This window comes from Gymnoscopelus microlampas (genome assembly GCF_963454915.1).
Source record: "Gymnoscopelus microlampas genome assembly, chromosome: 5".
NCBI lineage: Eukaryota > Metazoa > Chordata > Actinopteri > Myctophiformes > Myctophidae > Gymnoscopelus > Gymnoscopelus microlampas.
Genome location: NC_139942.1, coordinates 5,645,384 through 5,659,375, shown reverse-complemented (window position 1 = coordinate 5,659,375; position 13,992 = coordinate 5,645,384). Strand labels below are relative to the sequence as shown.

The following is a 13,992-nucleotide window of genomic DNA, read 5'->3' as shown; positions in this document are numbered from 1 at the left end:
GTGATGACATTTTAATATTTTCTCAGCATGTTGAAAAGTACCAGAAATTCACTGTTTTGGGCTTTTGAACTTCATCTTCATTATAAAGTGATAGAAATTGTTAAATTCTTTAAACATGTACATAATAACTTAACTTAAAAAGACTACGACGGAGCATTAGTGCGTAGTGGTTGAAGGAAAAAAAAAAACGATGGGGGCGGGGCAATATTCCGACTTTTTACTCAGAAATCTGAGTTTAATGTAGTACATTTCCGACTTTATTATCAAACAGATTTGCCACATAAAACTCCGGACATTTTACTCAGAGCGCCTCAAAATGCGGCTCAAAATGCTGTATGTGTAATACGAAGGGGAATGACAAGGTGTCCAGATAGATCATTGTCCAGCTGACATGCAAGTGGCTGAAGGAGTGGTGCTGCACTGCCACATCAAACTCCAGCCATTTCACATCCAGCTGTTACTTGGTTGACCACTGCTCTGGTCGGTATGCTGGCATCACATTGGTGAGGTGCCTCCTCAGCCGCATTTTCACAGACCTCAAGGTGGAGACGCCAGGCTCACCAGAGGTTATCTTGTTAATGTGTCTGCGGGACAACTGACACCTGCTGCTGCACTTAATGTTGTGGCCCATTTGTCCTGCTACATTCCTTTGCATGCCAAACAACCGTTCCTGGACAAATTATGTGCTAAACTCATTGTGTGTGCTGCATAAGTGATTGACTACAAGCGAGACGCCTACCACGAATTTGAGCTGTCTTGTGTATCTGGTTGCAGATGATGCAGCATAGTCTCCAGTAACCTTTCAATGGCCGCGAGTGCAGCAAAAGGCACAAAGAATGGTCAAGCTGCTGTACACTATCAAGCTGGCAGCATATCGCCTTGCTTCCTCAGGGCAGGGCACCATCACCACATGGCAACAGTTATGCCAACTTCATAACTTCACATCTACTCAACATGATGGCTAACCTGCGAGACAGCTGTAGATGCTGCATGGAATGACACTCGACTCTACCACCAGCTGTACGCGTACAAGTCTGTTGACGAGGGCATCGCAGCACAAGCGATGACAGTGCTGGAGAGGAGATGCTGCCTATTACTTGCAAACTCCATTTTGTAGCACAAGCTGATCTTCCAATGCAAGCCTCACAACTGTACTTTGGCGCTGGCTTCATCAAGCCAAAGTTTCCAGCCTTTTTGGCGAACCTCGCCAACACCGACTGCACCGACTTTAGCATGGACCAGCTGTGCATCGACCCAGCATTTCTCTCACTCGATGTAAAGGATTGGCTTACCAGTGCAGCATTCCAGGCAGGTGTGGTGAATGTAAATGCCATCAACGCTGTGAATGACTGCGCCGAGCATGGTGTCAAACTCTCAACCAACTTTGAAGGAGCAGCCAAGAGTGAGCAGCACTTGCACCTGACATTGTCATTGATGTCCAATGACAATTTCAATGTTGCACTGAAAATCTTTCTTCTTAATAAACACATTTTGCTCTTTTGAAAAACATTTCAAAAACTATTTGTTGCATTCTTTAGAAATTGCCTTGGCATTCTGAAAGCACCCGCAAAAACAAGCTATGCTAAGGTGCCTTAAAATCAACAATGTGTATGTTAAATAGTTGTGTGTTACAGCGGTAACACGATAAAACACTTTTTTATCTAAATCTGGGTTTGAAACTGCTTCACCTTTATGCTTACCAGGTATAGGACAAGAGAATGGCCAGGTGACAATTGAGTACTACTCCCAACTGAAGACGGTCTACGTAGAGATGGGAGATGTGGACAGCCTCTTTTAGAAATGCACATCGTTGGAGTCGCTGCAAGACTGAGACTGATAACTCTTGAGTAAGACTGAGGTTAATTCTAAAGCCGGGTTTGTGCTCCATCGTACGACGGTGTCACGTGCCAAAAATAGCCAGATTTGCTATTTCAGGTACGCGACACTGCTGTACGACGGAGCATTAATTAAGCATTTGACACAGCTAGTGTTATCTCAGAGTACCAAACTAGGATAACTGTTCAGGTCATCTTAACACACCGTGAATTTGGGCCCAATCTTTTATGCTGCTTAAATACCCATGGAAACTCAAGGATTTTTCTTTAGATATCCAAACATATATACAGTACGTCTGGAACCGAGAATCTGGTTGGAGCTCTACAGTAGTAAACTAACATTGTCATTTTGTATGCCAAATGATTCAAACCAGGGACAAGTCTTACTTTTTGCCATAGTATGCGTTTGATACAGTAGAGTCAAAGTGTCAGAGCCATAGTGATGTGTAAATATTGCACTTCTCCTGTCCTACTTATTTTACTTATTACTAATACAAAGCTATGCATTTCAAATGCACTTTATTTAACACACACAGGTTTATTTCTTGAACAAATTACAGTGAAAAAGCTTGCATATGTTGCATATCGTTGCTGTCCGGCAGGAACCATCTTGACGCTTTTGCATTTTTTTTCCATTAATCAGGGCCATTGAACACCCTTTACGTCTTTGTGTTGGTGAGCAGCAAGGGACATGGGACAAGGTGTTTCAACAGAAACACAGAAGGATGAGCTCTGACTTTGACCAGCAGATGACACGCTATAGAAGAATCAACAGAAATGGCTCTCACGTGCACGCTGGTTGGTAGTGTTATGAAACTTTTATACAGAGCATATTGTTTTCAGGCCTTTTGACCATGAAAATGTCACACAAAGTAGCTTTAACTGGAAGCCTTTAAAAAATAATAACGTTAGAACATTTGAGCTTACAGGTATGTGTATATTGGCCAAATGGCTGCTTACATACAATTTGACCCATGAAGAAGTGTTACTGTATATTGTCTTATCTACTGTATAGGTCCAAAATCACCAAGCATTGCCTTTAAGGGAGAGTAATGAACTTTTCACCAACTTGTATTTACAGATAACAGATGTTTTTTGATGTACTGCTTTTGGTTTAATTTGGTATAAAGCTGAGCTCATATCTATTTATGACTTTTTTTTAATTAAATGTACAATAAATACATCATTATTGCATTTCTGCTTCTATGTCTTGGTGGCACCGCGACCCATGATGGACTTCTTAGTGTTTCTCTCAGGTTTCAAAATAATGATATAACACTTTGGTCCAAACAGTGCCACCAAAAGGCCTGAACTAGATGCTAAAATAGCAAATACCTCCACAACATCTGCATATTTGCCTGGAGAGCTGATATATGCTGGGATGAAGGCTATCCACACGGCACAGAAGATCAACATGCTAAAAGTGATTAACTTGGCTTCATTGAAGTTGTCTGGAAGATTCCTTGCCAAGAATGCTAAGATGAAGCTGAGGAGTGCCAGTAAACCAATGTAACCTAGTAACACTGCAAAACCAACTGTTGATCCCACCTCACACTCATAGACTATCTTATCACTGTTGTATTGTGTGTTTTTATGAGGAGTTGGTGAGGCTGACACAAGCCAGGCTGTGCAGATTATTGCCTGGATGGAAGTAAGAGCCAGAACTATTCCTCTCTGCTGCATAGCACCAAACCACTTCATAATGTCTGCACCCCCAGGCTTGGAGGATTTGAACACAGCCAACACCACCATAGTCTTTACCAGGATACACGAGACACACAGCACAAAGCTGATCCCAAATATTGCATGCCTCAGCTGACAAGTCCAGAGCCTGGGACGGCCAATGAACAGAAGTGAGCACATGAAACACAGTATCAGTGACAGCAAAAGTTGGAAACTGAGTTCTGAGTTGTTGGCGCGTACCATGGGTGTGTCACGATGATAGATGAAGATTCCCATGACAATGGCACAGATAAGTGTGCCAAACAATGAGATGGTTGTCAAGGAGATACCCAGGGCCTCATGGTAGGAGAGGAACTCCACGCTCTTAGGGACACAGTGGTCACGCTGGGGACTGGACCAGAAGTCCTCTGGACAACTGGTGCACTTTGTTGAGTCTAACAAAGACGGAAAGGTTAAAGGAACAGACAAGTAGTTGAAAAATGCTCACTTAAAATAATTTTAAACAAGGTCCCAAAGTATCTGTCAAATTACTTTTCACTTGTAAATAAAACTCGCCAGTATTACACTCTAGGCCTAGTGGGTAAAAACTGCTTCTTGTACCTTGTACAGCGCAGCAGTGGAATGGAACAAATTGACATAGGATTTGGTTTCCTATGTCCTTTCCTATGTTCCTTTTTTCCTTCATTGCCTTTAAAAAAAACTCACACAAATTGCTACAAAAGAATATTTAATAACCAATACAGAAACGTTTTTGGGTTAAACTAGGTTATCTTTATTAATTATTATTAAGACTATTCTTATTAATAACTATTGTTTGGATTTTATCCTCAATTTGTTACATTTCATGTCGTTTGTTTGTTTTTTTATGTCCAGAGGACCACAATGGAAATAAGCCTACAGGGTACGTCACACCTAACCTTTGTGGCCGTCTTTTTGCAATGGTTTTCAATGAACGGAGCGTTTTGTTGCCATTGCACAGATTTCCACAACAAAACGCTCTGTTCCCATTGCAAACCATTGCAAAAAGACGGCCACATATAGGCAGTATTAAAGTTAGGTGTGACCGTACCCTCAGACATGATTGTTTTTTTGTTTTTTTATCCTCGGTGATTATACAAAATGTGTCTTTATATTGATGTCTCCGCCAGGCCGAAAGGCATGGCGAGAGAGTATGTTTTACCCTCCGTCCGTCCGTGTGTGTGTGTGTCCGTCCGTCCGTGTGTCCTGTCCGTGTGTTACCAGCTAATCTCTGGCCCCGTTGGCCCGGTCGCCTCGAAACTGTGCACACACACTCCCTAAATGCCAATTCAGAACCTCTGCCTCAAAATTTTCACATGGGCCTGTTATAGCGCCACCTGGAGGCCGATTTGTGCAAAACCCATTTTTTTACATTACTCCTACAGATTGTATCCAAACGTCATGCAAATCGGTACATAGTATCTCTATAGTCATGTGATCAACACGGATATGTCCGATTTCCCATATTCCATCCTCATTGGCTAAGGTTCGCTTCCAACAATTTCTGGATTGGTCCGTTTTGAACAAAATGCCTCAAATCATGAACGCAGCTTGCGATTTCCGTGAAATTTCACAAACACATTCCCACTAGGCCAAGTAAGAAATGCCACCCTTTTTCACATTGGCCTGTTATAGCGCCACCGGCAGGTCTAATTTAGCAAAACACATTTTTGGAACAAAATGCCTCAAATCATGAATGCAGTGGCACCCTTTTCACATTGGCCTATTATGGCGCCACCAGGAGGCCAGAATAACATACCTGACCTGGCGGAGACCATGTGCTCCGAGAAGCACTTTTTCTAGTTATGTACTAATGTGCTATCACCAAATCAATCACCACCAATCACAACTTAATTGATGAATCAAAAGACTCAATCAATCAATCAACCTGTCTGATTGCTCATCTCTCCCTCAGAACAAGCAATACAGTCAAAGCAGCAGATAGGTTCTCCTTTCCTTCTGGCCACACGGGTTCCAGGAGAACAGCTCTCACTGCACACTGACCGAGGAGTCTACAGAGGAAATGAACAATGATCAGTTTCAGTCTGAATTCACATCATGAGCTCAACATTAGGTACTTTACAAAGCCAAAGTGACCTTTTTGGATTCAAAGTTCCAGAAGATTTTGTCTTCATCAAGGATGAGTTCTTCTTCTCCGGAGGCTGATTTCTTGACCACACCCACATTGTGAACCTTCATGCTTCCCTCAGGGAGCCACACCCAGTTCATGACATCATAGATTGGTAAAGGATCACCATTCCCATCAAATGATACATCATCACCAAATGAAGTGGTGAACTTGACCTTTTCCAGGTAATACACAAGCTAGAAATTGTGATAAGGAAAATAATTAAGAACTTAAAGGGGCTTAACACTCATTGTCAACATTTAACCATGTAATTTCTATAATTTAGGGCAGATTTGCAGCCAAGAGCACGGGAGCTGATTTAATTTTGGGGTAATGTGATCGGTGACGATGGCAAGAGTGGTCTGTGGCCCGCCGTAGTCAGCCTGCAGTAAACATGGTGATTTTACCTCCAACAGAAACGGCTTGCCTAGAAAATAATCCTACGACTTGTTAGAGCGTTTACAGCCAATGCGGTTATATTATATACAAGTATGTCTTTTGAAAAATAATATATAATCATATGCCATAATGTTGTAAACAACTATGACTTACTTGCAAAGCGAAGACATTTTATCAACTTAATTTGAACACTCTACTCTTCATACTCGAATTTACCCCTTAAAGGTGCTATGCCATGGCCCGAAAATATCATATTATACTGTATGTCACGTGGTCTCTCTGAAAACAGTCTGAAAACAGGGCGGGATGTATCACAGATTGATTGCCATATGCTCTGAGTTCTCCTCTCGCACTCGCATCAAATAGACCAGCAAAATGAGGAAGTGACCTCAACGTAATTTGTCTTTTATTTGTAAATCTGTTTACATAAAATGTATATTCCCCTTCAATTCTCTTAGTTACACCATCATCGTTCATGTGAAGTAGTTTGTTTATGCTTGTGTGTGTGTGTGTGTGTGTGTATGTGCAGGGGCGCTGACAGGCAGGGCTAAAGGGGACAGATCCCCCCACCCGAAGCGGGGGGGCCTCAGGTGAGGGGGGCCCCGCCGTAACAGAGACGTCGCAAATGTATTTATTTATATTTGTGTGGCGACGCCGAATGGCGACGACGGTCACTGGACGGGTGTAACTCTACCTCTGTAACTAAATGTTTAAAGGTTCTATGACATTAATTTTCACTTTTTTTATCTTTTATGTTTTTTTGGGGGTTTTATGACCTCAATTACCCTAAAAAAATCTGAACTTTGAACATTCAGTGGATTTTCTGTGGTCTGGGGTTTTCTGAATAATTAGGCTGAAAAGTAATCTGAGCTTGGCCCTTCAACAGTGAGGTCACTGTCGATTAATCCCGCCCACTCTCCTCCTCGCCCCTCCCCTCCCCTATTCTTTCCTTTGGGGGGGCGGAGCAGAGGCGATGATTGACAGGCAAAATCCCTCACCAGCGAAACCCGCAGGCAAAGATTTATTTTTTCATTGCAGTTGAAAAGGCTTTAGAAATGTGAGAGAAAAACACCTGCCATGGATCAATGGAGTGGAATTTTTGGTTAAAACTTTCTATACACGTTTGAAGGACCATGACAAAGACTTTTAATGTGTGGTAAAACTGAACCTCATGAAACCTTTAATGTGCATAAATGGCCGCCGTGCCTGAGTAAAAGTGCAAAAGTATAAAATGCACTCGTATCAAAAGTAAAAGTACTCATTATGCAGAATGTCCCATTTCAAGTTTCCAAATGTATAAAAATCTTTTGAAAATAGCAGATATATTTTGATAATAGCAGATCTACAAGCTCTGTGAGCTTGTAGATCTCTGTGAGCTGTAGATCTCAGCCCTATATAGGCTACATTTCGGCCATTTGAAAATAGCCATTTACGTTGCATCGCGATGTAAATTGTGTAAAAGTGAGTAAAAGTACTCACAAGGACTGGAGTACTTTTACTTTTGGTACTCAAAGTACATTTTTACACCAATACTTTTGTACCTTTACTGAAATACATTTTGTATTTCTACAACAGAACTGACTATATATTGGCTTGAGGTGGCTAAAGTGGCCAACGTGAAATCGCGCAAAGACACCCGACTTAATGTTTTGAGGTAAAAAATAATAACACATTAATTCAAAAACCGAGAAAAACCCGAATAAAATAATAAGAAATTAATAAATAACCAAATTAAAACCAGTCCCCCCACCCAAGAATCCTGTCATCGGCCCTGTGTGTGTGTGTGTGTGTGTGTGTGTGTGTGTGTGTGTGTGTGTGTGTGTGTGTGTGTGTGTGTGTGTGTGTGTGTGTGTGTGTGTGTGTGTGTGTGTTTCAAGATTTTAAACAAGTGGGTCCTGATAGCAATGATTACAATATAGAGCATTAACAAAACAAAAAAAACACACACACATTTTGATGAAGTATCCAAGTTACTGCTACAGACACTGATACACATTTACTGCCAGGCAACTAGTATTACTATACATCACAATAAGAATATTAGTAATTTAATTTAATTTAATTTAATTTTATTTAATTTTATTTCGATAATTGTCAACAGAATCCATATACAATCATTATTATTCATAATACATTAATACTGCATTTGTCATCCAATGTGTACATTTTTCATGTGTTCTATCATATTTACATTATTCACTATTAATCTAAATGTGAGTCCAATTAGAAACACTTAACAGGTAAACTGTGAATTCATATCATACCTGCCATAGTTGTATTGTCTGCAAACTGGCACAGCTGTGCCCAATGAAAGGCCCTCTTCCTGGCACACATTGCAACATGTCATGGAGGGCATGGGCCAGAGCATACACAGCCTTGTACACATTATACTCTGGTCTGAGGTCAGACACATCCAACAGTGAAGTTTCTGCTGTTCCTAGGTCCTCTTGTCCAGTACACACCCCTCCACCATTATCCACCCACTCTGTAGGAAGGGGTGCAAACTTACACTGAAATGTGTGCTCCCAAAACTGCCTCACCTGAAGAAACACAATTAAGACTTAAACATAAATAAACCAGTTTAACATGAAATTAACCAAAAATACTCACAATGTTATTTTCATGGCTGTTGTCAGGCTCATTGTCAGGATGTATTTTTAACAAGAAGTCCTTGAGACCTGGTATATCTCCACGACGGATGGCAATACCCAGGGTGCCTCTCAGGTATGGCATGAAGTCAGGAGTCTGGAGTCCAGTAAGTGTTGACCAGGATTCACTGGCCATCCATTGCAGACCTGTCACATTCTGCTTTACCACCTATTGTGTTGAACAAAAAAATATTAGTATACATCATTTCTGTTCGACAGAAACCTTGTATATCCAAAACCGAACAAATTGTTCAAATGGATCCAATGTTGTTATTTAGTCACAGGCTCTTTTTAATGCTTTTCATAGGTTCAAAACCCACAGACAGACTTTTTAAGAATTGGTTATAGCTGTAAGATGTTTGATTGGTGTTATTATATGTTTGTTTATTGTATTCACCTGTTATTGTGTGTTTCCCACTTCCTGTCGATTTTATCCAATGAAATCCAATGAAACTGGTCAGATGACCAATGATATCCAATGAAATCGACAGGAAGTGGAAAACACACAGCCTAGGAAACAGGTGAATACAGAAGCACTGAGACCAAAAGGTAAATAAGAACATGTGTAAAATTAACACAATAATAATAATAAATATAGCTGCAAGCAGCGATAATACGGGGCCAGGAGAGAGAAAGATAAATGATAATTCCTTTAACAGGTCAGTTCATGAAAGTCCTTGCGGTCTTGTTTCCAATGAGGGCCTGTGAGCAATTAGGGGTTAAGAGTCTTGCTCAGGGACAAATTTCATTGACACATTTGCTGACCTGGCCTGGAATCGTACCTGGGTCAACCAGAGCCTCTGGCTCCCTAGGCGGGCTCACTAACCACTCAGCGAGAGAGAGAGAGAGAGAGACGGAATAGATTGAAGAGACAGAGACATGGAAACGGAATAGATTGAAGATAGAAACGGAATAGATTGAAGAGACAGAGAGAGAGACATGGAAACGGAATAGATTGAAGATAGAAACGGAATAGATTGAAGAGAGAGAGAGAGAGCCATGGAAACGGAATAGATTGAGTCATGTTTTTTGCAATTCAACTTAAATGAGTCTGCATCAAGTGAGGCTTGAACCGGCAACCTTGCGATCCTGAGGCACTCTTACGTAGCTGCAACACTACCTATAGTGCTATAGCTTTGTCCAGGCTGATATTGTCTGTTGAGGATCACAAACTCTTGCCTTCTGTCATGACCCAAGCCCCTGTTTCACTAACACAAAGATCACTTGTTCACAAACCATTACCAATGAAGAAATTGTACATCTCCTCAGAACCAAAACTAGTGAAAGTAGCCGATCGACAAGCTCACAAACCATTAAAAGTTGTCAGATTGTACATCGGCTATTTTCACAATGAAGTATGTTATACATTGAAAAAACATACTCTCATTGCTATCTGAAAAGTTGTGAGATTGTAGATCAGCTATTTTCACAATGAAGTATGTAAAAAACACTCAATTAAGTATTTCATGTTATCTTTAACAATTGCAAATGTATTCATTGATAGTCATGTTGTGTGAAATGCAACTTAAATGAAGTCTGCACCAAGTGAGGCTTGAACCTGTGACCTTGAGGTTGTGAGACATACACTTAAGCGGGACGCTATTGGACCAACAGACAAACCTCTGAAAAAAGAGATCACACTGATCATACAGTTTCACGCAAATAGCTGAAAAATCCTGGGTTTAAGTGTTTTTCAAACTGCTCAAGATTGCGGACAATCTAAGGGCGGTGCTTACTGGTCAACGTGATAGATGTGTTCCTCATTAGTCAAGGCACATGTGTAAGCAGGTCTAATGGCTGTCGGCCAAACGAGGCATGACTTTTGCCTGTTTAAAGTTTCAATTTTCAAAAAATTGCTATAGCGCCCCCGTTTGACCAATTGGAGTAAGATTGGTTTCAGTGATATTTGGAATGGCCCTTTACATTTCTGCAAAGTTTCAAAGAATGGTAAGTCTGCATGTATGTGTTAGGGGCAGATGAATAATTGTCATAAAACTGCAATATTCATTGGCTCATTAAAGCTTCATTTTTTCACTTATGGAAGATATTTTGCAAACGTTTTTTGGTATAGGTCCAAAGTTCATGTGTAAAAAGTTTCGTGCAGATTACTCAAAAATCCCAGGAGGAGATAGGTTTTAACTGTTTTTCATATAATTCAAAATGGTGGGAGATCTAAAGGTCAGAGGTCAAAAGTCAGAGTGTGAAAGTTGTTCAGCATGAGGAGACGCATGTGTGCATCGAAGTTTCATGGCTGTAGGTGAAACAGGGCATGAGTTGTACCTGTTCAAAGTTGTCATTTTCAACTGAGTGCTATAGCGCCACCTTTTGACGAAAGATTGTGAGATTTATTTTTTGATCGTTTTTCATGACCATCTATCATATGGCCGAGTTTCATAAAAAGCGACTGCACGGTTCAGCCAGAACTGGCAAAAACGGCAGAAGAAGAAGAAGAAGAAATGGAAATATAGCTGCAAGCAGCGATAATACGGGGCCAGGAGAGAGAAAGAGAAATGATAATTCCTTCAACAGGTCAGTTCATGAAAGTCCTTGCGGTCTTGTTTCCAATGAGGGCCTGTGAGCAATTAGGGGTTAAGAGTCTTGCTTGTGTCGATGACAAATTTCATCGACACATTTGCTGACCTGGCCTGGAATCGTACCTGGGGCAACCAGAGCCTCTGGCTCACTAACCACTCAGCTATGGCCGCCCCTGAGAGAGAGTGAGAGAGAGAGAGAGAGAGAGAGAGAGAGAGAGAGAGAGAGAGAGAGAGAGAGAGAGAGAGAGAGAGAGAGAGAGAGAGAGAGAGAGAGAGAGAGAGAGAGATATGGAAACGGAATAGATTTAAGAGAAAGACATGGAAACGGAATAGATTGAAGAGAGAGCCATGGAAACGGAATAGATTGAGTCATGTTTTTTGCAATTCAACTTAAATGAGTGTGCATCAAGTGAGGCTTGAACCAGCAACCTTGCGGTCGTGAGGCACTCTTAGGTAGCTGCAACACTACCTATAGTGCTATAGCTTTGTCCAGGCTGATGTTGTCTGTTGAGGATGACAAACGCTTGCCTTCTGTCATGACCCAAGCCCCTGTTTCACTAACACTAAGATCACTCGTTCACAAACCATTTACCAATGAAGAAATTGTACATCTCCTCGGAAGCAAAACTAGTGAAAGTAGCCGATCTACAAGCTCACAAACCATTAAAAGTTGTCAGATTGTACATCGGCTATTTTCACAATGAAGTATGTTATACATTGAAAAAACATACTCTCATTGCTATCTGAAAAGTTGTGAGATTGTAGATCAGCTGTATGTAAAAAACACTCAATTAAGTATTTCATGTTATCTTTAACAATTGCAGATGTATTCATTGATAGTCATGTTGTGTGAAATGCAACTTAGATGAAGTCTGCACCAAGTGAGGCTTGAACTGGTGACCTTCAGGTTGTGGGGCACACATTTAAGCGAGAAGCCACCAACAGACAAAAACCTGTGAAAGGAGATCACACTGATGATACAGTTTCACGCAAATAGCTGAAAAATCCTGGGTTTAAGTGTTTTTCAAACTGCTCAAGATTGCGGACAATCTAAGGGCGGTGCTTACTGGTCAACGTGATAGATGTGTTCCTCATTAGTCAAGGCACATGTGTAAGCAGGTCTAATGGCTGTCGGCCAAACGAGGCATGACTTTTGCCTGTTTAAAGTTTGCATTTTCAAAAAATTTCTATAGCGCCCCCGTTTGACCAATTGGAGTAAGATTGGTTTCAGTGATATTTGGAATGGCCCTTTACATTTCTGCAAAGTTTCAAAGAATGGTAAGTCTGCATGTATGTGTTAGGGGCAGATGAATAATTGTCATAAACCTGCAATATTCATTGGCTCATTAAAGCTTCATTTTTTCACTTATGGAAAATATTTTGCAAACGTTTTTTGGCATAGGTCCAAAGTTCATGTGTAAAAAGTTTCGTGCAGATTACTCAAAAATCCCAGGAGGAGATAGGTTTTAACTGTTTTTCATATAATTCAAAATGGTGGGAGATCTAAAGGTCAGAGGTCAAAAGTCAGAGTGTGAAAGTTGTTCAGCATGAGGAGACGCACGTGTGCATCGAAGTTTCATGGCTGTAGGTGAAACAGGGCATGAGTTGTACCTGTTCAAAGTTGGCATTTTTCAATTGAGTGCTATAGTGCCACCTTTTGACGAAAGATTGTGAGAATTATTTCTTGATCGTTTTTCATGACCATCTATCATATGGCCGAGTTTCATAAAAAGCGACTGCACGGTTCAGCCAGAACTGCCAAAAGTGGCAGAAGAAGAAACGGAATAATCAGAATAACAATACGGGTCCATGCTGGAAGCCTGGCCCCGTAATAATGCGAATAACAATACGGGTCCATGCTGGAAGCCTGGCCCCGTAATAATAATAATAATAATAAGGGTAATAATAATAATAATAATAATAATAAGCTGAGCATTTAAATTGATGAAACTAGAGAGTGACTCAATTGCATCTCATAAAAAATGTTAATTTCTTATTCTGAAATAATGTGTTCACTTCAATATAGCTAATTTCATATTCCTTATAATTATGAATGCATTGTGAATAATAAACCAAACCTCCTCCAGGAGTTTAACCATATGGCTCTCATGTACAAATGCAATGACCACACGAGCTGTAGATTTCTTCATCACAGAGACAATCCTCTGAAGTTCATCTGGGTCAGAGTCCATGGGCACAACCTCCACATACGCTAGACAAGCCAAACCAGACTGGGCCAGCTCAGACTGGAAGGATCTGGCAGCATTGTGTCCATAGTCATCATTAATGAACAGCAATCCAACCCAGGTCCACCTGAACCGCCTCATAATCTGGAGCATAGCTCGCACCTGGTTGGATATAATGGAGGGATACGTGTTTAGGCTAGATTATTCACATAGTGAATCTCCTACACAGATTCCACAATAGAAAAGGTCTAATCATTCTCTTTTGATGCTCTCAATAAAGACCTTCAGCACCGTAATAAACTCAATAGAGGGAGATATTTGTTAAGTGTGTGGAACATGTACTACTACAATGATTATCAAAGTGTTGTTGAGGGGGTTCTAGGTAGGTCCCCAGCAAATTCAGTTAATAGCATCAAAATCAGTTTAACCACTTCATCCCTACAGTATATACATTGGCTATTTGAAAAGAGCGAAAATACAAGCTCACAACTATGTGAGCTTGTAGATCTTTTATTTCAAAAAATGTATCTGGGAACATTTTGAAATACTGTGGAAACATAA

The 13,992-nt window shown here is 40.7% G+C and overlaps 1 protein-coding gene and 1 pseudogene across 2 annotated transcripts in view; both read right to left on the bottom strand.

The window, feature by feature from the left end:
* The window catches only part of LOC311044864 (extracellular calcium-sensing receptor-like), a 35,968-nt pseudogene that overhangs the window by 20,679 nt on the left and 1,297 nt on the right, over positions 1–13,992 (bottom strand). The gene's annotated exons all lie outside the window — the stretch shown is intronic.
* On the bottom strand, positions 3,039–13,584 carry LOC311045907 (extracellular calcium-sensing receptor-like; the record flags this gene model as incomplete). Its single annotated transcript, XM_084057981.1, has 4 exons — positions 3,039–3,952; positions 5,425–5,548; positions 5,634–5,861; positions 13,324–13,584. The coding sequence occupies 4 exons, from the start codon at positions 13,582–13,584 to the stop codon at positions 3,039–3,041; spliced, it is 1,527 nt and encodes a 508-aa protein (XP_083914107.1).